Source organism: Onychomys torridus, chromosome 4 (genome assembly GCF_903995425.1).
Source record: "Onychomys torridus chromosome 4, mOncTor1.1, whole genome shotgun sequence".
Taxonomy (NCBI): Eukaryota; Metazoa; Chordata; class Mammalia; order Rodentia; family Cricetidae; genus Onychomys; species Onychomys torridus.
The window spans coordinates 117,041,972-117,068,562 of record NC_050446.1 but is presented as its reverse complement, the minus strand read 5'-3'; the positions used below and the strand labels follow the sequence as shown (position 1 = coordinate 117,068,562).

At 47.1% G+C, this 26,591-nt stretch overlaps 3 protein-coding genes across 7 annotated transcripts in view; 2 read left to right on the top strand and 1 right to left on the bottom strand.

The window, feature by feature from the left end:
* The window catches only part of Sys1 (SYS1 golgi trafficking protein), a 32,466-nt gene extending 10,539 nt beyond the window's left edge, over positions 1 to 21,927 (top strand). Inside the window, exon 4 of the mRNA XM_036185542.1 lies at positions 21,870 to 21,927. Within this exon, the coding sequence (XP_036041435.1) occupies positions 21,870 to 21,876 (7 nt within the window). The 3' untranslated portion in view covers positions 21,877 to 21,927. The remainder of the gene's footprint in view (positions 1 to 21,869) is intronic.
* Positions 1 to 24,680, top strand: part of Dbndd2 (dysbindin domain containing 2) — a 32,721-nt gene extending 8,041 nt beyond the window's left edge. Inside the window, exons 1-4 of one of the 5 annotated variants that reach the window (XM_036185539.1) lie at positions 19,938 to 20,286; positions 21,870 to 22,016; positions 22,207 to 22,344; positions 24,025 to 24,680. In XM_036185539.1, the coding sequence (XP_036041432.1) occupies positions 21,878 to 22,016; positions 22,207 to 22,344; positions 24,025 to 24,227 (480 nt within the window). In that variant the 5' untranslated portion in view covers positions 19,938 to 20,286; positions 21,870 to 21,877 and the 3' untranslated portion in view covers positions 24,228 to 24,680. Of the gene's footprint in view, positions 1 to 19,937; positions 20,287 to 20,399; positions 20,598 to 20,622; positions 21,307 to 21,869; positions 22,017 to 22,206; positions 22,345 to 24,024 lie in introns of those variants that run through there. The other 4 variants (XM_036185538.1, XM_036185535.1, XM_036185537.1 and 1 more) reach the window with 4 other exon arrangements.
* Positions 266 to 20,655, bottom strand: Tp53tg5 (TP53 target 5). Its single transcript, XM_036185532.1, has 5 exons — positions 19,742 to 20,655; positions 12,665 to 12,749; positions 2,559 to 2,633; positions 2,239 to 2,369; positions 266 to 737 (listed from the first exon to the last, which is right to left on the bottom strand). Exons 1-5 carry the CDS (start codon positions 19,777 to 19,779, stop codon positions 266 to 268), a joined length of 801 nt encoding a protein of 266 aa, XP_036041425.1. The 5' UTR covers positions 19,780 to 20,655.
* Positions 24,681 to 26,591: the final 1,911 nt, after the last annotated feature.

Genomic DNA, 26,591 nt, shown 5'->3' with positions numbered 1-26,591 from the left:
TCCACTGCACCTTCCCTAGAGCTCAGAGCCACACCAAGATGTATCCTCAGGCCAGCTGTTATCTGATACATAACCTGCTGTGAGGTCTAGTCCATGGCTTCCTCTCTCTGGGTGTGGAGCCTCCCAGTATTGCCAACCACAGTCATCAAGACCCAAAGCCCTGAGTCTAGAGCTCAGATGTAGGCCTTAGCTGAGTGGCTGTATCTTACCTTGACCTGGCAGTGGTATTGTGATACCCACCTCATGTAGATGGTGCATAGGCAGCTCAAAGTGACGCAGAGCAGAAACGGGTACAGGAGCGCTTGACGCAGCGCAGGGTAGACGATCTGCACATGATCCGGCGCCCTGGGAGGTGGATGCGTGTGGGAAGCCCCTCAAACCAGACCAACTGGTCAGTTACATCCAGTGGTTTCTTATCCATCGTGGGAGCTCTGTGATGGTAGGTCTTCAGGAAGACAATTCTGGGCCTCTTAACATGTGGTTTCCTCTTCTGGACTCTGGTATGCAAGCCACAACTCTTGGATATCTTGGAGACTTTAGACTTTGCCTGCTTTTTTCTCTGTGGCACTACTGCAAATGACCCCTTTGACCTTTGGCCGGACAACCTTTGGTTGGACGTTTTTTCCTTAGGTTCCTCTATGGATTTTGCTTTCTTAGATTCCGGTTTCTTCTCAAGGGCCCTAATCCCTTGGAGCTCTTCATTATTTTGTTTCCCTTTCTTGCATACATCAGTGTCCCTGATGGAGAGGAAAGGTTATCAGCAGAGCAAGGGTCCTTCTAACACAGTCCTGAACAGTTGCTATGTTGCTGGTTCAGAGAGCTCATTAGTGCTAGAGATAGGCTGAAAGAAATGTCTCTAGTGCCTGGGGGTAGACGGTAAGGTTAGTTTTGGTAGAATGGATATGAAACATTGGCAAGGCAGAAGGCATGAAGGTATTTGAAGAGCCTAAGGGTATATATGTTGTTGGCATCCACTGCTACACTAGGCTTCTGTCTCAGCCAAGAGGGAAGACTGTCCAGTGTTCCTTTCCAATTATATTCTAAAACCCCATGGGGTTCTGAAGAGACTTCTCCAGTACCCTCACCTGAGCTAGGTCAGAAGGCAGGATAAGGGCAAGGTGCCACTCACATTGAGATTTACGGACAAATTTTTGTTCGTTTGTTTTTGTTTTTGAGACAGGCTGGTCTCGAACTCACAGAGATCCGCCTGCTTCTGCCTCCCAAGTGCTGAGATTAAAAGTGTGCACCACTGCCGCCTGGCTCAGGACAAGTACTTTTAAGAGATGTTTCTGTGCTTTAAGAACTATGGTGGTCTGTGACCCTGAGCCTCTGGTTTAGGGCGTCTCGGTTGCCTGGAAGCCACATCAGAGAGAGAAACCTTATGAAGGAAGCCACAGCTTTCACACATGGAAAGAGTTCATCAGGAGTATGAGCACCAGATTGAGCCGGGCAAAGCCCCATGCTAACTGTTCCTAGCTGATGACATTGATGGCTACTAGGTGCCTATTGTCAAGATCTACCAAGTAGGTGGCGACAAAGCTGCTATAATCTGGAGACAGCATACTAGATTCACATCATCTGGAATCTCCCAGAACCTGGGATCTCCATCATAAAACTTGGATAATGTCATGTACCTATGATTGTCAGGAAGAAGCATCTAAGTGGTGTGTGTGTGTGTGTGTGTGTGTGTGTGTGTGTGTGTGTGTGTGTGTGTGTGTAACATTCTAAGCAGAGTGGCTGGCACTTAACAAGCACTTATATAAATGCTCCCCAAATTCTAGAGTGGCCCTTGAGTAATCAGATTCTGAGCAAGACACATGTATCTTCAGATTCAGAGGGCAGTCTGTGAGTCTGTCTTTGGGTTAGGCTGCTAGGCCACAGGAGGAAGAGAAAGCTCTGTGTATACACACTCAGTACCACAGTTATAGATGGCCTTTAAGTAGGTGGTTGTGATCACTGTTAAAGCCCACAGCTTTGATCTCAGGCAGGAATGACTTCAAACAGGTTCTCTGCCAATTGTCAGTTCAATAAAGATATAAATCCAAGATAAGTCACTTCATCTCTTGAGCTTCAGTCCCTGTTAGTAAAACAGCTTGTATAAATACCCATTGTACAGAGCCCTTGTGTAAAGTAGGCCACTGTTCCCCCATTCCCTCACTGTAATGTCTGCTCCTAGGAAAGACAGCTGCCAGATCCTTTTGTGTGTGTGTGTGAGGAGAGGGTGCGGACAGAGCTCACCTAGAGGAGATTTGGAGGATCTTTGGAACTCTGAGCATTGAGTTCCAGCACCTTCTGGCCAGGCTGTGCAGTTCCTGGATCCGGCTATTCGAGCTCTTGAGTAGCTTCAAGAGGGACAATTTTTTTAATACCTGCCGGGGTCAAGAAACCAGAAAATTAGAGGCTTCAGCCCTCCTGGGATAGCCTTCCATGCCCTGTCTGTGGCTTGGCTCAGCTGAGGGCTGAGTCTTCTGGTTTCCATGGGTCAGTGGGTCTAGCACCTGGGATAACACTTCAGGGGGAGTTCGGCCCCAAGCAGGGCCTAAAATGGAACATCTCACCATTTTAAGTCGGTTCCGCTCAATCAGTTTGCTGACAGGCTGGTTTATCTTGTCCTGCAGTTTCTTATCTTGTACCTGAGGGATAGGAAGAGAGGGAGAATAGCAGAGAAGGAATCCCCTTGCATGCCTACACTGTGTCTCTCCCATTGGGCTGAGCATGGTTTGACCAATCCTAGACTGGAAATCTTGTCACTTTGGTTTTAGAACAGAACTGAGACCATTTTAACTCTGCTGTCCTCCTTTCACCCTTCACCTTTCCCTTTTCTGAAAGACTCGAAAGCCTGCCCTTGGTGTGGCTGAATCCTCTGGTAAGATCCATTCTATGTCTGGGCTCCAGTACGAAGTCTGACCTTGGAAACCACTCTCTTCTTGGGCCTCTTCTTTTTAGATGGGCTCATGCTGGGGCTGGAGGAGCAAGACTGGGCCCAGCACTGCCTGCACCCTGCCCTCTCACTTCAGCCAGCACTTGGGCTGAGTAACATATGATGGCGCTGGAGCTGCCAGGCAGGGGAGCTGTGACATCACTGAAATGTGTGACAGCATCAGCGCTGTGTCTCTGGAGGGTCAGAAGGCCCCTCCCATCAGGAGAAACACAGTAGGTAACAGGCAGCAGTGTACATGATCACAACCTTTGAGGTAAGAAGGTGGATGCCTCCTTTTAGAGGAAGAAACTAAGATTTTAAAAGATACATAGTTTACCTGGTTCACACACTGGTTGGTGGTAGAGCTCAGAATATAATGTAGGTCTGACAAGTCAGTTCATGAAAACTGGAGTTCCCAAACTGCTTCTCTATTCAGCCATACCACATATGTTGCCTGGCACCTGCTACATTAGGTTTATAATTCTGAGAATAAAGCAAGCTTCCATCAGATAAGGTTAGGCACAGCTAGGGTGACATGGCTGTAAACTGACTTACACTCTAATGTAGGCAAACAGCCCTCAAATAGTACATGTGCTTATTAAAAATTTTCCTGGTGGAAATCTAGAAATAATCTTATAATGCTCTTTAGTATAAATTTTATCCTTCAGTTATTGTTTTGAGTTAAAAAAAAGCAATTATTTTGTTTACAAAATAATGTGTGTGTGTGTGTGTGTGTGTGTGTGTGTGTGTGTGTGTGTGTGTGTGTTGGTGGATGTGCCTGCAGAGGCCAGAGAATGTCAGCCCTTGGAGCTGGAGTTACAGGCAGTTATGATCTGCTTGGGTGCTGGAAACCAAGGGTCCTTTGTAAGAGCAGTACATGCTTTTTTGTTTTGTTTGTTTGTTTGGTTGTTTTTTTGTTTTTGTTTTTTTGTTTTCCGAGACAGGGTTTCTCTGTGTGACTTTGGTTCCTGTCCTGGATCTCACTCTGTAGACCAGGCTGGCCTCAAACTCACAGATCTGCCTGGCTCTGCCTCCCGAGTGCTGGGATTAAAGGTGTGCGCCACCACACCCAGCAAGAACAGTACATGCTTTTAACCACTAAGCCATTGTTCCTGCCCTATTTTGTTTTGAAAGAATTGTCTTGCTGTGTTGCCCAGGTTAGCCTCAAGCTCGGCCTCCTGCCTTAGTTCCCTCACTAAGTTGTCACTCACAACGTAGCTGATGTTTATGTTAGACTTTTCTTGAATCACGCCTAAGTCATCTTCCTGTGTACAGCTGGGATGTGGTTGTGCCTAAACAAATGTGGTACCTACAGACGTGTTGGTGTTTGCATTCGAACTGAAGAGTCAGAAAACGAAGATGTCCAACAACAAATGCTGAAGGTTTCTCTCATCCTCCACTGACCGAACTGGCTTTGCTTTACCAGTGTTTGCTCCAAGATTTTCTTTCTTTCTCCCCCCACACATCTCCCTTTTTTTGGGGGGAGGGGTGTTTCGAGACAGTGTTTCTCTGTGTAACAGTCCTGGCTGTTCTGGAACTTGCTTTGTAGACCAGGCTGGCCTTTAACTCACAGAGCTCTGCTGCTTCTGCCTCCCAGGTGCTAGGCTTAAAGATGTGTTCAATCGGGTTGGGGATTTAGCTCAGTGGTAGAATGCTCGCCTAGCAAGCGGAAGGCCCTCAGCTCCACCAAAAAAAAAAAAAAAAAGGTGTGTTCAACCATACCCAGCCTTTCCATTACTTTCTGAAGGCCAGACCAGTGGACAGTCATTTTCTTCTGTAAAGGGCCACTACCATAGGACTTTTCAGCTATAGTTTAACTGCCTACTTTAGTTGTGTATAAAGTAGACACTCATAGTACATAAGTGAATGAGCATGGTCTTACTGCAAGAAAACTATTTACAAATACAGCTGATGAGCTGAATTTGGCCCATGCCAACTGGGCCAAATCAATAAAACAACATACTTAAACCCAGTTTGTCATGCTTACCTCTCCAGTGAAATACTCCTACTGAAGTTAATTTCAACTCAGTTGGTGTCAGTGGACTCAGAGTAGAGAGAAAATACTCAGGAGCATGCATGCCTTTATACATCTTATCTACTGCTCTGGAGGTCTGCTGGGTAAAGACTCTCAGGAAGACATACAAACGATGGCTTTCATGGTTAGAAAGTGACAAGCGTGAGCATTTTTACCTTTGTGTGTGCTCAATATCAGTCATGTAATTACAAGTTTAGACCCTTAACCTTTGATGACAGCTGCACTTAAGAGCCAGCTTGAAGAGTTTCTCAACATGGAGGGGTAGACTTCCTGAGCCTGAGTCAGACTTAGCCTGTCACTTAGAGCAGATGGAGCTAAGTGCATGGATCAAAGTAAATGGGGATGAGAAGGATAAAGAAGGGGTATGTTGTATTAAAAAGTGTGATTGTGCAAGCCTGGAGTCCCAGCTTGGGAGCCTGGGGCAGGAAGATCAGTTCAAGACCAGCCTGACTACACAGAGAGACCCTATCTCTAAGACAAGACAAAACAGGGCTGGAGAGATAGCTCAGTGGTTAAAAGCACATCTCTTAAAGGGGACCTGAGCAGTTCCCAGCACCTGTGTCCAGTAGCTCACAGCCACCTGTAGCTTCAGTTCTAGGGGGTTCTAACACCTCTGGCTTCCACAGGTACCTGCACTCACATGTGCACATACATACATGTAATCTTTTTCTTTAAGGCAGGTGCACCTGTGCACACACACATAATACTTTTCTTTAAGGCAGAAGTCTGGTTTGGGAAATGTTTATCAAGATGAGATTTGAACAGAGCCCTGAAGGAAATGGAGGCTATGTAGTTGGCTATATCAGAATGATCCAAAGAGCTTGTGAAAAAGGCTTCTCAGGTGCTGTCCTACTCACTGACCAGTCTGACACCCAATGAAGTTTGGTTCCCACTCCATACTAGACTTTTTTTTTTTTTTTCAGAGCTGAGGATCGAACCCAGGGCCTTGCTAGGCAGGTGCTCTACTGCTGAGCTAAATCCCCAACCCCTAGACTTTTTTTTTTTTTTTCTCAAGACAGGGTTTCTCTGTAGCTTTGGAGGCTGTTCTGGAACTCGCTTTGTAGATCAGGCTGTCCTCGAACTCACAGAGATCCGCCTGCCTCTGCCTCCCAAGTGCTGGGATTACAGGTGTGTGCCACCACCGCCCTAGACTTTCTTAAATGTCCTGTATCAGTAATATGAAGGTGTGTGGGGATATTAATCTGCCTCAGGGAAGATAACAAGGGGTAATTAGGAAGGAAGTTATCAAGGACAGTAACTTTGTGCCCACTCCTCTGTGAATCCAGGACTCCTTGGGTCTCTGCCTGCCCAAGGATCTTTTTCCTTGCCAGTGCCACTATGGTGCTTGCCAATGGATTGTACTAGACTGCACATGCTCTGAGGCCTTGGTGCCTGGTAGCTTCATCAGCTCTGTCAACTCCAGGGGCTGGGATCTGCTGTGGGCACCATGGACAGTAACTGTAGGCAGAGCATGCCCCCTTTCTGTGCTCTTTCAAGCCCATAGGCCAAGGAGAAAGGTCCCTCTAGAATGCAGGCTCCTCAAGAGCAAGGGTTTTTGTCTGTTTCATACATTGATTAACCCCCCCAGGACCTAGAACTGTGTCTGTTAGGATCATAGATCATAATCAGGTTAAAAACAAAACAACTCAGGTTGGGGATTTAGTTCAGTGGTAGAGCACTTGAAGGCCCTGGGTTCGACCCTCAGCTCCAAAAAACCAACCAACCAACCAACCAAACAAACAAACAAACAAAACCTCTCCCCAAATAGCTATGACTAGGGTAAATGTCTGTGGGAATTAGCGAAGGAAATAGAGAAGTTAGCCAAGTAAAGGCTATGAGTGGGCAGGGCCTGCTCACAAGAGGGAATTTAGAGGTAGGTGTGCAGTGGATTCTAAGCCACGGTGTTTTACTGAGGCAGACAGTGGGGGCAAGTGTGGCAGGGTGGACCTAGAAAAGTGAGTACGACTCATGTGCTGTGTGCTTAGGAGCCTGGCTGAGCCTGGGAGTCAACTCTGAGAGCGCCAGGAAGGCTCAGTCTGGAGACACTGGCTGGATTGCGCTGGGGCAAGCCTGACAGCCTTTATCATTCCTTTGTAGTTCATCCGTCTTTTAAAGTGTTTATAAGATTTTACCCTTACAGGAGGTTGAGGCTTATTTAAAAATTAAGTAGCTGGATATGGTGATGCACACCTTTAATCCCAGCACTTGAGAGGCAGATATCTCTGAGTTCAAGACTATCCTGGATTACACAGTGAGTTCCAGGCTAGCCATAGCCATGTAGTAAGACCCTGTCTCTGAAAGAAAAAAAGTTAAGTAGAATGCACAGTAATTTTCCATAACCCTCCCAGCCTTGTATGTGAGTAGCCCCCTCCTCACCCCATCAACACTACCAGTTAAGTCTCTGACAGACATACAGTGTGGTACATTAGCATTATCACCCAGAGGCCATCCTTTACTTTAGGGTTCCCTCTTGCTGTTATCCACTGTATGGGTTTGGATGAATGTTTAATAACATGCCCTTGATATTACATCACACAGAATTGTCTGTTGCCCTAACAGTCCTGTGCTCTACTGTATTCAGCCCTCCTTCTCCACCAAGTGCTGGCAAACACTGACCTCTTTACTGCCTTCCAGTCTTTCCTGTGATCAAAATAAAAAATAAGTATCTAGCCACTTTTTGTGAGCATTTCTTTAATAACAGCATTTAAGCAAACTCCATGTCTGTCCATACCTTGACTGCTCAACTCTTTTTTAGTGCTGAATAATGTTGTTTTCTGTAAGCATTAGTTTATTTATCCTTCACCTACTGAAGACTTCTGTGACTCCAGGTTTGGGCAATTATGAATAAAGCTGCTGTGAACATCTGTGCTCAGGTGTTTATGCAGACATACGCTTTCCACTCCTTTGGATAAATGCCTGAGACTGCAACTGCTGATCATCTGCTTAGTTTTATAAGATAGCTCCGAACTGTCTTCCTAAGTGGCAGTAACTCAGACAACCTTTACAGTTTTGTTTTGTTTTGTTTTGTTTTTCAACACAAGGTTTTGATACATAGCCCAACCTACGCAGGAACTCACTATATAGTGCAGACTGGTCTCAAACTTGCAATCCTCCTGCCTTAGCCTCTAGAGTGCTAGGAATGCCAGGACTCTAGATGTGAGCCTTCACACCCAGCTAAGTCAATTATCTGCTTCCCCACCTTCTGAAGTTAGAGCCAACTGAGCAGTTCATACCCAGGAGACCAGAGTGTACAGTAACAGTGGCTCATGAGCAGATCTCCATATTCCATCGTGCTTGCTCTTTCCATTTACACAGGGAAAATACAAGCTTTCATGGGGGAGAGAAATCTACCCAGTGACATAGGTGGTAAGCCTTGAATAATAAATACAAGAAAGCTTTTAAAAATAGGTATAGTGAGTGGTGGCCCACACCTTTAATCCCAGCACTTGGGAGGCAGAGGCAGGCGGATCTCTGTGAGTTCCAGGCCAGCCTGGTCTCCAAAGCTACACAGAGAAACTCTGTCTTGGAAAAAAGGGAAGCAGAGGCAGGTGATGTGATGAATTATTGTGCAGGGAGGAGGAGACCCCAAGGGTATCCTGTGAGTGCAGGGAAACATGCTGGGCAGATGCACACCATGCGGGCATGGCAGTGGTGGTGGCCAGTAATTCACAACCTAGATGCTGCATCCACGTGGAGAGTTTATTATAGTAGAGAGATGAAGAGAAAGATAGGAGAGAGAGAGAGAGCGCGCACATTGTGGGAGGAAAAGCAGAAGAGAGGGAGAGAGAGGAAGGGATGGAGTTTTTCCTTAGAATGAGGCTTTTACATCAGGACACAGGGCAGTGCCAAGGGGGTGGGATTTCAAGGTCAGAATATTAACATTCCTCCATTTTGATCATTATAAAAGAGGTGAGTTATGGAAGCAAGTGGGGGGAAAGGGTGCTGATTCTAGAGGCTTCTTCAAGCTGACAAGGGGTGAAGTGGGGAGGGGGGAACCAGGAGTCATGCATAGCGGGAGGGGGGAGTGAAGAAGCATTTAGTTAGCTGTCACCATGGAGATCTCGGGTGTCTGTTCCTTGAAGATGCTAGGAGTTTGTCATCATTGTCCTTATGAGCTGGGCTATCGTGGAAAGAGTGATAACTGCCAGAAAAGATGGAACAGAGAAGTTCCCCCGATCATACAGAAGAGGCAAGTGAATGAGTGAGACACAAGAGCAGATATGTCCTTCATTGCGACATCTTAGAGAACCAGGTTCCTGTGGTTGGTCCCATGCCTGCCTGAGATTGGAGAGATGGTACCGGCAGTGAACTGAAGGATGATGTGTTCTTCAGGAGTGGAGGAGCCATCACATCTGCCATTTCTCTGGAGGTGGGGGTGCATCCATCCCAGTTGGTATCCTTGGTTGGGGGTTGGCATCCTTGGAGCTGGTGCCAGCTGGTGTATCTGGAAAGCCTCTTGGGCTAGGCAGGAGAAGGAAACTGCAAAGTATGCTTGAAAATGGCTGAGGTCAAAATGTCTCTGAAGACTGTTAATTTTATCAGACCAGATTTTTTGATGCAGTAGCAGAACTTTTCCCAGGGACATGAAGGTATCTATAAGCCAGCTGGAATAGATTTTTAACAGGAAACTTATTAATGAGCTATCAAGGTGCTTATAGTCTTGGGTCATCAAACACCATCATATCTGAGAAGGATACATTTAAGAAGTGAGACAGCTTTCCTGTCCTCATTTAAACAAGCCAGGATATATACAGGAACAGTCAATAGTCAAAAGTTACATTCCTAGGAGAGTGGGGGGCCTGTGTATGTTACATAGAGAACTGAGAAGGCAGCTGAAACAAAGCCTGGTCGTCAAGTAGAATCAGAGATCTGAGAAGGATGAATCATATCTGAGTGCAGACCAAGCAGTGTTCGAATCTGTTAAAAATGACAGGGACTAGTCCATACCCAGTTAGCTGTACCCCAGTCTCCATATCATTGGCAGAAGTATCAGAACAGCATCAGTCTTCAGCCCATCAGGACCATGAAGTGGGAGTTTTCCCATAGAAGAGGGACACAGGGAAGACTGAGTTTATTTTATCTAGGCAAAAGGGGTACAATCAAGTCCCTAATGTCCTGCTGTTTGTCCACAGTCTGGGCCAGGTCCTGGCAGCAGGTGTCACATTTAGGCAACTTGCCCAGAGGTCAGTGTTGCCATCATCCAGATGAAGACATCTTCAGAGACCTTGGGTCACTGTTAGGATTGGGGATATAATAATCTGTCTGATATAATAATCCTTTTTGATTAACATTTTAAGTGCCATATTCTGCAGATCTCTGAGTGTTTGAGGACTGCCTATTAGGTATGAATGGCTGTCAGCTAGTATTCCCTAAGTCTCCCATATCTTAGCAGCTTCCATAAGGCTAGGACTTGCTGTCTCCTGAGAAAGCAAAGAAGAGTAATGGGAAAGATCCCAAGGCCAAATGAGGACAGGAAAAAAGGGACTTGTGAGTCAGGGTGCAGCCCAACTCTGAGAAAAGGACCCTCTGAGAAGAGGAAACGGACCCTCTTGGTGGACCAGAAACTCCATCCTGATTGATTTATGTATATTTATATAGAAATAATAATAATAAGGTTATACAACTGTAGCACAAATTGTTAGAAGGTCTTGTTAATAAAAACAAACCTGAAGCCAGGTATTGGGGTGAATGCTGGAAGATCAGAGAAGCAGAACAAGCCACAGCTTCCTCACCTCACCAATTCCTCAGCTGACCCTGTTTCCTCAGACTGGAAGCCTCTGAGTTCTCATCCAAATGGATCGTAGCTGAACTGCTTCTTGAAAGTCTAAAAGCTTAACCAGCTTAGTTCCTTATATACCTTTCTGCTTTCTGCCATCACTTCCTGGGATTAAAGGCTCTTTTTTACCACACCTGGCTGTTTCCAGTATGGCCTTGAACACACAGAGATCCAGGCGGATCTCTGCCTCTGGAATACTAGGATTAAAGGCATGTGTGCTACCATTTTCTGGCCTCTATATCTAGTGGCTGTTCTGTTCTCTGACCCCATATAAGTTTATTAGGGTGCACAATATTTTGAACACAACATCACTACATACAACATCTCCCTGGTTCTGCATAAAGGTCAAGTGTCTTATCTTATTGCAGAGCCATTTTAATTAACAAACATCAATGGGCATTAGATAGCCAATTAGTCCTCTATGGTAGGGGGTTCCTTTTGACCCAGCATTTCAGCCTATTCTGGACAGGGAACATGGGACGATGTATTCTTTTCTGGAACTGCTTTGAGCTGGCATTGGGGCATTGCTGTCAGCCCCCCTCCCCCCCAAAAAAGGCTGAAGGGCCAGTCAAAGGCTGGGCAGTGGGGCATTTGTCAGAAGTATTTGGTTATGTGACCTGGCTGTAGAGGTCTACATCACATAGACAAGTATCTCTGCCAGCATCTGTAGCAGAGAAAGTGCTGCAGGTTGTGTCCACAACTGCTGCTTCAGTGTTTCTGCCAGCCTGCTGAAAATAGACTAGAGATGAGAGTTAAAATGTATGAATTTATTTGGGGCCTTTTGGCCCATGGTCTTAGTAATTGAGAAGAGCAGGAGTCCCAAGACCAGGAGAGAGAAAAAAAAATTACCATCCTTAGAAATAGACAAGTAAGGAAAAATAAAAGTTTTAGATAAATTAGTATCATTAATCAATACTGAAATCCATATCGTAGAAGAGCAGACAATGAGTATCTGCAAGAAAGCAGAAATAGATTCATACCCTTGAGTTCTAGCATAATTACAGATTTATGTTTAAAAGTATGTATAACCTGTATTTATATCCTGAATCATTTATCAAGAGACCCAGTACATGGCATTTTTAAAAGATTTAAAATCTCTTAAGCATTACTATTGCCACATTACCCTGGCATAGGAGCATGCTACCCTTAGTAAAGATGGTAGTGAGGTTATATGACCTGCCTGTTTTGACCTTATTGAAGATGGCAGCTTGGCCATGTGATTGCCCTTATTTAAGATGGCACTGCCTGACTATGTGATCATATATTTTTTTAAAGATTTATTTATTATATATACAGAAGAGGGTGCCAGATGGTTGTGAGCCACCATATGGGTGCTGGGAATTGAACTCAGGACCTCTAGAAGAGCATTCAGTGCTCTTAACCTCTGAGCCATCTCTCCAGCCCTGATCATATTTTTTTAATTAAACTGAGCAGATAAGGAACAGATAAATTGAAGCATTTAAAAGTCAGAAAGAAATATAGATGGCCATATCAATCATATATTTCCATTTGCACATAGGAAATAGACTTTGTGAAAGAAAGATGGAGAAGTAGCAGTGCAGCCTGGTGGGAGAGAGGGGCCCACCCCTGGGCTGTGTGTGGCATGGTGCAGGCAGCTGCAGGGGACTGAACCAAGCAGTGGTGGGGGCAATGGGCCATAGGCACCTTTTTCCATGATGAGGTGTAAGTCCTAGTGGGCTGACCTCCAGTGTCCCAGAGGGTCAGTGAGGGCCAATGATAATGGCACAAGTTAGCCAAGGACTGTCGTAACAAAGGCTGTGGGCTGTGGAATTGAGAGGGCACAAGGTGTCCCCATATGCCATTGCATAGGGACAGGTGGGGCTTAAAGCTTGAAAGATGTGGTACCAGCAAGCAAACCTACACGGATCCTCACTTGTGGGAAAATGGCCAGAAGGGAAGAAAGGAATCTTACCAATTCGGTGGGATGAAGAGTCCCCAGCAGGGCTCCAGCCTGAGAAATGGCAGGTGGTGCAGGATCCCAGAGCTCCTCAGACTGCCTGTGGGCAGGAGAAAGCAGTGGGGTTAACTGGCGACATTGGGCGCCAATGTTATGAATTATTGTGCAGGGGTAGGTGGGTGAGGGGAACCCCTGAGAGTATCCCAAGTGTTCAGGGAAACATTCTGGGCAGATGCAGTAGCAGGCTGGGCAGATGTACGACATGTGGGCATGGCAGTGGCGGCGGTGGCCAGTAATTCAGAACCCATGAATGGACGCTGCATCCATGTGGAGAGTTTATAATAATAGAGAGATAAAGAGAAAGAAAAGAGAGAAACAGAGAGAGATGAAGGGAGAGAGAGGTTGAGGGTCACACCTCGTGGGAGGAAAAGCAGAAGAGAGAGAGAGGAAGGGAAAGAGATTTCCTTAGAATGAGGCTTTTACATCAGGAAGCAAGGTGGCACCAAGGGGGTGGATTTCAAGGGTGGGTCAGAATATTAACAGGCAGATCTCTGTGAGTACAAAGCCAGCCAGGTCTACAGAGCAAGTTCCAGGACAGCCAGGGCTGCACAGAGAGATCCTGTCTATAAAAGTAAAAAAACAAAAAAACAAAAAACCAGCCAGGCGGTGGTGGCACACGCCTTTAATCCCAGCACTTAGGAGGCAGGGGCAGGTGGATTTCTGAGTTTGAGGCCAGCCTAGTCTACCAATCAAGTTCCAGGACAGCCAGGAATGTTACACAGAGAAATCCTGTTTCTAAAAACAAACAAACAAGCCGGGCGGTAGTGGCACACGCCTGTAATCCCAGCACTTGGGAGGCAGAGGCAGGTGGATCTCTGTGAGTTCAAGGCCAGCCTGGTCTACAAAGCTAGTTCCAGGATAGGCTCCAAAGCTACAGAGAAACCCTGTCTCGGAAAAAAAAAAAAAAAAAAGTATAATGAATAGTGAATAGAACATACCATTTATCATCTTAATTCTTTTTCTGTTCTTTGAAGACTTCATACACATACAGAGTGTATCTTGGTCATATCCACCCCCATTGCCTCCCTTTCAACTCCCCTGGGACTCCCTCCCTAATTCATCTCCCTCCTAATTTAAACACCCTCTCTGCTCTTGTAGCACACTGAGTCCACTTAAGCTGCCCATATGCTCATGGGTACAAAGTCATCTACTGGGGCCTGGACCACCCACCAGTGTCTGCCTCTGGTGGCATGACTGAAATGGCTCCCACAGGCTTGTAGTTCTGCATGCTTAGTCCCCAACTGACGGGCTGTTTGGAAAAGATTAGGAGGTGTAGCCTTTTTAGAGAAGGGGTGGCCTTGTAGGAGAAGGGGTGTCACTGGGAGTGGGCGTTGAGATTGCAAAACCCACACCAGGCCAGGTGTCTCCTGCTGCTGCGTGTGGTTCAGGATGAAAAACTCTCAGCTGCTGCTCCAGCACCATGCCAGTCTGCTTCCCACCACAATGGTAACAGGTGAGTACCCTCTGGAACTGTAAGCAAGTTAACTGTTATTGTAACCCCAATTAAATGCTTTCTTTTATGAGTTGCCTTGGTGTTTAACACCACCACAAAGGAAAAAAGACTCTTGGTCATGCATCCTTGTACCATAATGCTTGTGTGGTTTGTCCTTCACCTTTGCTGAAATTAAAATAAAATTACATCTTCTCTGCCCTCCTATGTCCTCTCCCACCTTGCTCCCTCTCAAATTCATGGCCTTTAAAAAAATTGTTACACACATATACATATATACATTTATTTATTTATTTATTTATTTATAAAAAATACAACTTGCCAGTATATGATTTTAAGGCTGACCAGTTGGTATTGGAAAACCAATTGAGGGGCTCATTCCTAGGAAAGACTATTTCTTCTACTGTCAGCATTGCTTAGGTTGTTTTGTGTCAGTGGGGCTTGTGAGATTTGTTTGCCCTTTCCAGGTGAACATGCCTGTTGGTGTTGGAATTCCTCAAATGTCGCTTAGGCAGCCGTGCTGTTGGAGTATCATGGGTAAAGCTTCCTGTCATTTCTAGGAGACACAATCTCAGATTTCTGGTCCTTTGGCACTTACAATCTTCCCACCTCCTCTTCCTTGATGCTGAGTCTTTCTGTTTTTGTTTTTGGTTTTTTTTTTTCCCCGAGACAGGGTTTCTCTGTGTAGCCCTGGCTGTCCTGGAACTCACTCTGTAGACCAGGCTGGCCTTGAACTCACCAAGATCTGTCTGCTTCTGCATCCTGAGTGCTGGGATTGAAGGTGTGCACCACCACATCTGGCCTTCTGAGTCTTAGGTATAGGAGCTGTGTTGTAGTGAGGTCATGGATCTTACAGAACCTACCCCACTTTACTAAACTAGCTTAATTCCCAACTGCATTCAGGACCTTTGCTCTGAACAGTATAATACATCTGGCAACTTTGAGAGATAATCTTTCTCAAACCAAAGAGGAATTGCAAATCTTTTCAATTTTCTTTGAATCTATAATCATTTCAAAATTTTAAAAATAACTTTAGGCTGGCAAGATGGCTTTTGGGTAAAGATGCTCGCTGCAAAGCCTGACAACCTGAGTTTGATTCCTGGAACCCACATGGTAGAAAGAGAAAACTGAATCTTGCAATTTGTTCTCTGATTTCCACATGTGTGGCAAGCTGTAAGTAAGTAAATGTAAATTTAAAAATATTTTTAAGCAGTGAGGAAAGGCCCCTGTCTCCACAAGTCTACTGGCAGGTACAGGTTGAAAGCACCTCACCTGTGACTGATTACTGAACACACAAAGGTGGGATGATTAAGAGCAGAGTTCAAGAGCAGAGTCCACAGTAGAGTGTGATGGCACACTCCTGTAATTCCACAGTCTGGGGGGCAGAGGCAGGAGGATTGCTACAAGTTCCAGGTTGGCTAGGACTGTATTGCAGTACGCTCATAAAACAAACAGAACAGAGTCAAAATCCTTGTGGAATTCTGTATAGAAATCTAGTGGTGGTGGTGCATGCTTTTAATCCCAGCACTCCGAAGGCAGAGGCAGGCAGATCTCTGTGAGCTTGAGACCAGCCTGGGCTACAGAGTGAGTTCCAGGACAGGATCCAAAGCTACAGATAAACCCTGTCTCGAAAAACAACAAACAAACAAATTGTGTGTGTGTGTGTGTGTGTGTGTGTGTGTGTGTGTGTGTGTGTGTATTCTGATTTTATAGGATACAAATAGTAAAATAGTGATACTGAGGAGCTGGGAGATCACTCGGTCAATAAAGTGCTTGCTGTGCAAGCATGAGGACCTGAGTTTGGATCTGTAGCCCCCATGAAAAAGCAAGGTACGGTGGCTGGAGTCTAACGCTACTGCTGGTGGCAGGGAAGGGGCTGTCACAAGTAGATTCCTGGGGCTCACTGGCCAGCCAGTCAGGCTAGCCAGTGTGTGAGATCCAGATCCAGACAGTAAGTGATGGAGGAAGATACCTGTTGTTGACCTCTGCCACACATGCACACATCAGCAAACACACCTATATGTGCATGCTTGTATTTTCACATGTATACACACACACACACACACACACACACACACACACACACACAGAGCAATAGTGAAGCAAACTAGTTATCTATTCCCACATTTTAACAATTCAACATCTGTCTCCATTAGCTTGTTATTTATAGCCCTAAATATTTTTGTTTGTTTCTTTGGTTGTTTTATTCTATTTTTATTTTTCAAGACAAGGAGTCTCTGTGTAGCCCTGGCTCTCCTGGAACTCACTCTATAGACCAGGCTGGCCTTGAACTTAGAGATCCACTTGCCTCTGCCTCCAGAATGCTGGAATTAAAGGCATGTGCCAACACATGTGGCCTACATAATTTTTTACTCTAGACATGCAATTGTCTTTTTTTTTTTTAAGGAGAGTTTCATGTAGCCCAAGCTGGCCTCAAACTCACTCTGCAGATGAAGGGTGACCTTCTGATTCTCCTGCCTCCACCTCCAAGTGTTGAGATAATAGGTGCAGGGTACCAGGCTCAGTTTTTATGCAGTGCTGGAGATGAAACTCAAGAGCTTACACATACCAGGCAGATACTCTACCTACTGAGTGACATCCCAGCCCTAGTTGTGATTTTGTTTAACTTTTTTGTTTCAGCTTAAGTAGCCTCTGCTGAATTGTCTTCAAATCCACCCATTTCTTCCTTAGCTGGGTTGAACTTACTGATGAGTCAAAGGTGTTCTTCAAGTCTTGAGCATGTCTGTTTCTAGTGTTGCGTATGATGTGTGATAGCTTCTTGTTCTTTGCTAACATTCTGCTCATTTACGTTGTATACGTTTTCCAAAAGAGCTTTCCATGAGTCATCACTCTCTTAAATCTCTGCCAGACAGCTACAGCATCTGGGCCTCAGGTCTGCTCCTCCTGATTACTATGACTCCTGACAAAGGGGTTTTGTTGTTCTTGGTGGTGTGGTGGTTTTGGTTTTTCTAGATAGGGTTTCTCTGTGTAGCCCTGGCTGTCCTGGAACTTGCTCTGTAGACCAGGCTGGCCTTGAACTCAGAGCTCCACCTGCCTCTGCCTCCCAAGTGCTGGGATTACAGGTATCTGCACAGTTTCGGTTTTTGAAGAAAATGCTTCCATGTGTGCACTGTGATTTTTGACCAGTCTGTGGGCATAGGATGGTAGGCACTAAGCACAATGTTATTTGTACCTGGAAATTGCTGTCTTGTGCTAGGCCATTAGTGTGAGGGACCGAGTTGTCTGTCATCTGGATTCCCCCAGATCATCTGCCCCTGTCTGAGCCACAGTGGGCCAAAACAGTTCAATAGCATTTTAGCTAGTTCTTCTAACTCTTCTTCCCTTCATGCATGGAGATTTCATATCCCCTCAGAAGGAAACTGGTGCCTACATTCTGTGTCTTCTTAGAGCCTCCTGTCCTTTAGAATTCACGTTAATTCGCAACCTCAATTCTCTGAAGGTTGACCAAAGCTTTGAAGACTGTCCAATTGTTATTAGTGTGGCAATGCTCTTCCCAGCTGTCGGCATCCCAGCTGGAAGCCAGAATATCAAGCCATCTCCTTCTACTGTTCTTTTCAACTCTCCTGGCCATTCCATCCCTTGCCAGCCTGGGTCGTTCTTCTGGATGACACACTTCCAGTGTAGCTCACTGAATTAATTTCACCTTGGATGTCCCACTCTTCCAACCAGTGTTTGGCAGCAGGTACCTGGCAACAAGAAGGGACAGACATCCCTAATCTTTCATCATCTTTGATTGAAAGTAATCTGTGGACCAACTGATTGTTCACAATCAGTTACAGACTGAACTCCCGGTTTATACTTTCCTCCCTTCTCACTACTGCACTTCATTAGTTTAAAAAAGAAAGAAAGAAAAAGAAAAGAAAGAAAAAGTCTCTGGAGTCCTTCTTCCAGAGATGAGTTTGAAAATGGGGTAGGGGTGGGAGATGGTGTTGTGAGTCGGTGAGATGTGACTCCAGCTCCTGTCCTCCAGACATGGCCTCGTTGTTCTGTGGTGGAAAGGAGACCAAGTATCTACTCCATCCATTAATGAGACTAGAACTCAAACAGGATAAAAGAGCACACCAGGAACTGTGGTGACAGCTATCTCAGGAGGCAGCCTGCCCTGGCTCACAGCCTAGCTGGAGGACCTTGAACAGTTCCTCTACCTCTCTGTAGCTGTTTCTCTGTATGGAAAGTGCACATACTAGCATTTACCTCCAAGGATTAAGGGTTAATATATGTAAAGCACCAGTAACTCCCATAGAAGTGCTGACAATTAGGACTCCCTTCCTAAATGTCACAAGTACATGGTAGGATGCAGCTCTTTCCCTTTCTCAGAACCCATCCCAACCAAGAGAGCTGAGGCTTATGGAGCATTTCCAGTGTAGCCAGAGGCCTACACTAAGGATTTTGTATGAATTATAAGAGGGGGGTTAATTATTCCTAGTTAATGGACAGGATCGAGGATCAGAGATGTGTTTGCTGAGGTGGCCAGAAGCTTCGGTAGGTTTACAACTTAAGAAGGGGGTCTGACAGCAACATGATCCCAGCCACTTCACTCACTGTTTTCCCTAAACTAGCTCCGCTCTTGCGGAGGAGAAAGTTGCTTGCTGTAGTTACTTCACAGGGTTCTTCTCAAGTCTCCTCACAGAAGAGCCAGTGCCTTAGGACTGCTGGAGTACCATCTCTCTGTAGGGGAATCCCATCATGCTTCTCACAGCCATCCCTTGGACCAAGCCCTCCTCTTCCCTGCTTTTCAAGACTTCACTTAGAAGCTGAGCATGGAAGCACACTTGGGAGGCAGAGGCAGGCAGATCTTAGTTTGAGACCAGCCTGGTCTACCTAGCAAGTTCCAGGACAGCAGAGCTACACAAAGAACCCCTGGGGGTGGGGGAGGGGACAGAGACACAGAGAGACAGGGAGGGGGAGGGAGAGGAAGAGAGACAGAGAGAGCTTGGATTTTACTTAACAAAGGAGGGGATTCGAACACTGTCCAAGCTGACTGCTGTGTGAAGAATGTCGCTAAACTAGAGAGGACACAGGAGAGAACCTGTTGGAGGCTACTACAGTGGGAGCCAAAGCCAGAGTTGTGGAAACAGGAATGGTGGACTGAAAACATACTTAGGAAACAGAATTGACATGAAATGGAGGAGTATTTTAATATGGGCTTCAAAGGAGAGGGAGATGATGGCTTCCAGACAGCTTGACCCGATCCCCCCCCCCCAGACAGACAGACCTACAGACAGACAGACAGCAAGGGGATGGGTGAGAGAGAAGAAAAAAGAAGGGAACAGGCTTAATCCAAGAGCTGCTATACTGGACACTGTAGCACTGGTCTGCGCCAGTAGGTGCTGTAAAGTGGGCAGTTTCCATCTGGACCGCCCACCCACGCCTGGCCGGACGTCTGGCATCTCTGCTAACACCTCGAGGTGTTGGCTCCCTGCCGGCGTGTAGGGTGCGGCACCGGCTCATCCCCTCCCGCCCTGCCCCGCCTAGTGCGCTGACCAGTAGGGCGGCGGCTCGGTGTGGTCCTGGGGCCAGCTGAGGGAATCAAGGTCCCGGGGTCGTTAGCCGCAACGCACCTGTCTCTTTGGGCAGCAGCCGACCCTCGCTTCCCCATCCCGCACCTCCTGGAAAAGTACGCGCCTAAGCGTGGCCAGGTTGTTCGAGGTGCGGAGAGGCGGGCAATGGGTGCGTGCGCGTGGTCGTTGCGTGGGCGCTGCTTGCAAGTCGGAGCGCATCAAGTGTGCGTGGGCCAGAGCTGGCGCGTGTGCCCGCCGCCGCTGTGCGCTGGGCGGGGGTGCCGCAAGCGCTTCGGGGCGCGCGCAGCCCCGCACAGGCGGTCGCGACCGCCCGAGCAAGGAGGGATGCGTGCCGGAACTTTTCGCCCGCCCCGCAAGTCCGGGTCCTGGCGTTCCGTGGGGCTGTCTCCCGCCGCCGGCCCCGAGTGCCCGCCCCGCCCCCACTTCCGCCTCCCGCCTCTTCCTCGTTCCCGGCTCCCAGGGCCGCCGGTCCCCAGGGAGCCCCGCAGGCATAGCCCCACCCGGCCGGCGCTGCTCGCTCCCACGCCCCCGCCGCCGCTTGTCGGGAGCGCTTCCAGTGAGCCAGCAGGCTGCGGGCGCTGCAGGTAGGGGGTGCGCGGGTTGGAATCAGGTGTGGCGGACCAGGGCCACGCAGCACGGGAACGCGGGGCGTCCTCCTCCGCCCGCCCCGTCTTCGCCCACGCGCCGGTCCCCTTTTAGGGAATTCTTTGCCTCTTGACTCCTTGGGCGCGGGTGGGGCCCGGGCAGAGGGCGTTCTCCATTTTCCTGGCTCCTGCCTGGGTCTCAGCAGCCTGTCTCCAAATCTCCACTCTTCCTAGTACCTATGGTCGCATAAACAACTACCTAGCTCCAGATCTCAGCTCCGCTGCCCCTGGTGGGCAATCTCTTCAAGGTGGTAAGACCCCAGCGTCAGGGGGAGGGGAGAGGAGAGTGGCCCCGGTCCGCAGCAGCTCGCCTTCCCTCCCCGAAGCTCCACAGACCGCCCCTGGGGCCCTGGGTATTTTTAGCGTTGTGACCTGGGCGGCAGCTCTAAGAGTCTTTCTCTGGAGTCCGCGTCAGCGTCTTCCTTCTCCAAGGCCAGCCGGCGGCCACATCAGCTCCTGGCACTTCCTTGGCCCTGCCTGGCTCATTGGTTTTGGGTTCCTCATGAGTTACCCCAGTGCTTGAAGACCTGGCCAAGAGCTGGGATACACTGTGTCCAGATGAGGTTTTTGGAGGATGACAATTCGGTCCTCACCCTAGAAATTTTCCTGCTCCTGGTGATGGGTTCAGAGCAGTGTACCAAGAATGAGAGTGAGCGTACTGGGCTGTGTGGCCTGCAAAATTCAGCACTGGGAGTCCAGAGGCCTGATCTGCACTACCCAGACCCCACCCTTCTAGGTGGTACTTGGTAGCAGGGGAGGTAAGCCAGACAGATGTGTGAGAGAGATCTGCACTACCCAGACCCCACCCTTCTAGTTGGTACTTGGTAGCAGGGGAGGTAAGCCAAACAGATGTGTGAGAGAGGAGGAGGACAACTCTCACAGATCCAGATCGGAGGAAAAGTGGCCAGTTCTCTAAACAGCTTTCCTTCACGGAGTCTTGCCATGCAGTGTTCCAAGCAGGTAGGATAATGCCTTCAGGTGGGAACCTGGGGCCAGAAAGATGGTTTTCTCAGGGGCAGAGGCAAACCAGGAAGTTTAGGTCTTTGCCTTCAGAGAAAGGATTTGGAGATAATGAGGATCATGGTGATGGTGTGTGTGGAGAAAAAGAGAAGTGTGGGGGAGAAAGCTGCTGGAGTCTTTCTTTGGGTTTTGAAGGGGTGGGAAGAACCAGAGCTGCAGCACCCTGTTCTTCCCAGGCCTTCTGAGGGAAGCCCCTTGCAGCCTCTCAGAAGGGCATTGTCAGCAGTCAGGCAGCCATTGGCAGCCTGGATTAACAGCAGGCTCTCGCGGTGCCTGGAACTGACATCCCCTTTGTGGAACCAGGGCCGGCCCTTCCTCTCTATGAGCTTGAAGTTGGTGGGATGAGTTTTGTTTCACAGGAGGGAAGGAGGCTGCCAAGGCCAGTGCTCTCCAGACTGGAAGCAAAGGCTGGGATGCTGGCTCCCACAGGGCTCCTTGTGCCTAAGCCCCCACTTCTTTCTCTCTCATCCCCACAAGTGTCTTTGTCTTCCTTTACCCCCCAGGGGCTGACATGGACCCAAATCCCCGAGCAGCCCTGGAGCGCCAGCAGCTACGTCTCAGGGAGCGGCAGAAATTCTTCGAGGACATTTTACAGCCAGAGACAGAGTTCGTTTTCCCGTTATCCCATCTGCATCTCGAGTCACAAAGACGTGAGTTTCAAGTCCTGAAGAATAGAATTAGGGTGGGTTGGGAAAGATGTCCCTCTGGCTCTCAAATCTTGGGGCTATCTCCCTTCCTGATTTTTGTGGCCCAGTAAATTGAAATGGGGACCTTCAGGCAAGTCTGACCGTCCTCTCAGCTTTAGCCTGGTCTGCCTGCCCTAAGCTCTCTCATCTGCAGCCCCCATAGGTAGCATCTCGTCTATGGAGGTGAATGTGGACACACTGGAGCAGGTGGAATTTATTGACCTTGCAGATCAGGATGGAGCAGATGTGTTCTTGCCTTGTGAGGATTCTCCACCAACTCCCCAGATGTCTGGTATGCTTCTCTGCTTTGGGGACCCGGGTACCATTTGGTCAGAACTGGATATTTGGGCCCGGAAATGAGGTTGCACATCTGAGCTAGGAAAGACTCTTAAGTAGAAGTTGTAAGTATGTGTCTCTGCTGGAAACAGCTGGCTGTTCTGATTTAGGGAAGTTGACTCTCAGGAGGAACTGGTCTAGGAATGGCTAACTAATCTAGCTTTTAAATTTTTATATTTGTGAAATTCATGTAATTACCATAACTAAAATAATGAAAGACATAATGATAGGGGGTTGGAGATTTAGCTCAGTGGAAGATCGCTTGCCTAGCAAGTGCAAGGCCCTGGGTTCAGTCCTCAGCTCCGGCAAAACAAACAAAAAAACAAACACAAAAACCCATAATGATGATATTAGACAACCTAAGCGATTTTAGTCATAATACTAAATTTTACCAAACAGTTTACTGGGTTCTTAATATTGCACATATTTTCTCTCGATCTTTTTTTTTTTTTAATGATTTATTTAAATTCATTTTATGTGCATTGGTGTGAAGGTGTCAGATCCCCTGGAACTGGATAGTTGTCAGCTGCCATGTGGGTGCTGGGAACTGAACACAGGTCCTCCTGCTGAGCCATCTCTCCAGCCCCTTTCTCAATCTTTATAATGTTCTATGAGGATAGGGAGTAGACTTCATTTCATAAAGAAAGAAGTTAGGGGGTTGGGGATTTAGCTCAGTGGTAGAGTGCTTGCCTAGCAAGCACAAGGTCCTGGGTTCCATCCTCAGCTCCAAAAAAAAAAAATAATATAATAAAAAATAAATAATTAGAAGCTGAGTGGTGGTGGTACACACCTTTAATTCCAGCACTCAGGGCAGAAGCAGGTGGATCTCCATGATTTCGAGGCCAGCCTGGTCTACAGAGTGAGATCTAGGACAGTCAGAGCTACACAGAGAAACCCCGTCTCAAAATTAGAGGCTAGGGATTGAGTTCAGAAGCACAATATACACAGTATGCTTGCCTGGCTGGTACAAGACCCTGAGTTTGATTCTAGCACTGAAAGAAAAGAAAAGAAAAGAAAAGAAAAGAAAAGAAAAGAAAAGAAAATTAGGCTCAGAGAAGTTCAGTCACATAGGCAGGAAGTGGAAGAGCTGGTATTCAAACTCTATCTGGCTCCCAATCCTAGATGCTTAACATATAAGACACATACTCTTACTTAAAACTGCTACCGAGACTGCTACTTCGTCTAATGACAGGCCTCAGGAAACAGAAGCAGGATGATGGGGAGTTTGAAGCCAGCTACAGAACAAGATCCTGTCTGCAAAAATACAAATTGCTATTATTTTCTGATGACCTCAGATGTTCGACAGGCATTCTTAATATTTTACCATAAAAACTTAGAAATGTAGGTGTCCTTTTCACAGGAAGGACAGAGTCCTTCCTTGACAGGGAAAATGAATTGCCTACAGCCATTCATGAAAAAGTGAGGGAGAGCCTGAGCTCTTGGGTTGATTCCAGCACATAGGATGGTGTAATGATATGGAAGGGGCTGGAGGTCCTATCCTGGCTCCTTACTGCATGGGGAAGTAATTCTGGACAGGTGCCCACCCTTCTTTGTACTTCAGTTTCTCTGGCCAGATACATCTCTGAGTTCTCTAAAGCTCTCTGTGTGGTCCTAACCAGCTCTTCCCTCTGGGTAGGAATGGACAGCCATCCAGAGGGACTGAGCCTGCCGGTACCCACACCAGACAGGACCACATCCCGAACCTCCTCTTTGTCCTCTGACTCGTCCAACCTGCGCAGTCCAAATCCAAGTGATGGGGGAGCAGACACACCCTTGGCACAGTCTGATGAGGAGGAGGATGGGGATGATGGAGGGGCAGAGCCTGGACCCTGCAGCTAGCAGTGGGCCTCTTGAAGACTGACCAATCTGGCTGTTCTCAATGGGGAGGAGATCCCAGGCCCAGCAGAGCACTCTGACCGGACACTTTCCTGACCATCAGCACAAAGGGAGGAAAGGACTGGTGGATGGTGGACCTGAGAACTAGCCTTCCCCCGCTTTCTGCTAACCTTCTCCTGCTACAACCCTCCCAGCAGTGGTTTTCCTCTGTGGTAGGACTTCCAGATGAGAAGCGGGAAGATGAGGTAGGACAAGAGGCCACTGCTTCCTTAGTACCCCCCTGCCCCTAAATGACCCTGCAGTCTTCCACTAGAGTCTCCTGAGTCAGTGTCTCTGAAGGGGCGTTCTGAGGAGTTCCATGTGGCACGCTGTGAGGTTGTCCTGCAGTAATCCTGTCTCTGTAAGTCTTTCCAGAAGAGGACATAGTGTACATAATAAACGATAATATACCACTCATTTCAGCTCATTCTTCATTGCAGTTACCAAGGCTGCCGTCCTTAACTAACCTCTGCCACATCCCCATCATTCATTTACTCCATCTAGTCAAGAAAAACTTAAGACTTTAATATCTCTGCAAGGCATTTGGAATAGAGTTCTAAGGACGATGAAGTACTTTATTGTTATCACAGCATTTACTGTCTATGGAGGAAATCAGGTAAATATAATTCACAGTATAGTAAGTAGCATGATCAAGTCCTCTTTTGGTGTCAAGAAACAAAACTGAAGAAATGATCTAAACTGAGATCTGAAGGACAATTGGGAGTAGCCAAGCTGGGTAGAGGGAGAGGGACCCCATCCAGGAAGAAGCTGCAGCTTGGAAACACTAATGGAAAGAGAAACTGGATGTGGGAGCATGCATGCATGTATTCTCAGCACTTGAAAGGTGGAGGCAGGAGGATCAGGGGTTCAAGGGCAGCTGTGGTTTCATGACATCTGAGGCCAGCCTGGGTTTCATGAGACCCTGTTTCAAAAATAAAAAATAAAATTAAGCAGAAGAAGAAAAGACTAAGAGACTAGCGTAAAGAAGCTAAAAAGCATTTAGTTTGGATAAATAGTTGGATTTGAAAACATACAGAGAGAGGTAAACTTGACAAAGGTCAGATTGTGAAACTCTTTGAAGCTTGTATTAGGTTTCAGTTTGACAGCTAGTAAAAGATCATGACTTAAGATACAAATTTATTTCCTCATACTAAAGAAGTCCAAAACATGGGGCTGTGGGGAGCTCCATAGGAACTGAGCACTGAGCAGCTTTCGGGGTTGTTTTCCCTAACCACCCAAGGCACATAACATCAGTTCTCGCCCGTGTCTCATATTTAGGATGGCTGACAAAGCATCAGCCAGCATGGCTTTGAAAATGGCAGAAAACAAGAGAAGGAATGGAGAATGGGCAAAGAGGGCACAGCCTGGGGTCTGTTCTCACCTGGAAACTGTAAGAAATGGTCCACCTTCTGTTTCATTGCCCAGAATTTGTAACAGAAAATGTTTGAATTTAGACATTTTATAGACACTTTGACACAGTGTTCTCTAGAAGAGAAGATTCTAGCTTTTGGAAAGACAGTAACCCTTTCAAATCACTGAGTTGCCAGTGCATTTAGATTCTAGAACTAGCTGACATCTCTGAAAAACACATCTGGGGGAGCCTAGTACCCCTTTTTCTAGGGCACTTTACTGTCTCAACTAGTCAGGGGTTTGCTACTAGGGAACAAGAGGAAAGTAGCCATTAGCAGTGTGCATGGTAAGAGGCCATGTTAAAGAGTTGGACTTCACTGGGAATAATGAAGGATTAGAAGTGGTTCTATTAATCTCAAAAGATGTGAGGAGAGCCGGGCGGTGGTGGCACATGCCTTTAATCCCAGCACTCAGGAGGCAGAGGCAGGTGGATCTCTGTGAGTTTGAGGTCAGCCTGGTCTACAGAGCAAGATCCAGGACAGGCATCAAAACTACACAGAGAAACTCTGTCTCGAAAAACCACACACACACACACACACACACATACACACACACGTGAGGAAAAAGACCACTGACCCAAATCATCATGGCCGAATTAATTAAAGCAAGCAAATAATTAAAGCAAACTTTTTCTATTCGTGTATACAGGCTGTCTGTCCCTACGGGAGGGGTTCAGAAGGTCAGTTTTGGACATGGGGAAGATAAGGTTTTTATAGCTCAGGGATATGGGGTTTCCAAATGGGGGATTTGGCAGGCAAAATAGGTGGGGTTACAGGAGCGCAGACCATAACAGGGTGGTTATAACAAGGTAGTCATAACAACAGGTAGTCACTGCAACCTTTTGAAACAAAGGTAGGGTTGCAAAAATGGTCATTAGTTTTGAAACTAAGACACGGTTGCTGTTTCCTGGATCAGGCA

Bases quoted from the DNA above. Each gene is read 5' to 3' on its own strand.
- Tp53tg5 (XM_036185532.1), bottom strand. From the start codon at position 19,779: ATGGGGAAGCGAGGGTCGGCTGCTGCCCAAAGAGACAG. The intron at 12,750-19,741 runs GTGCGTTGCGGC...TCCTGCCCACAG, and splicing joins GCTGCTGCCCAAAGAGACAG to GCAGTCTGAGGAGCTCTGGG. The intron at 2,370-2,558 runs GTGAGATGTTCC...TGACCCCGGCAG, and splicing joins AGCGGAACCGACTTAAAATG to GTATTAAAAAAATTGTCCCT.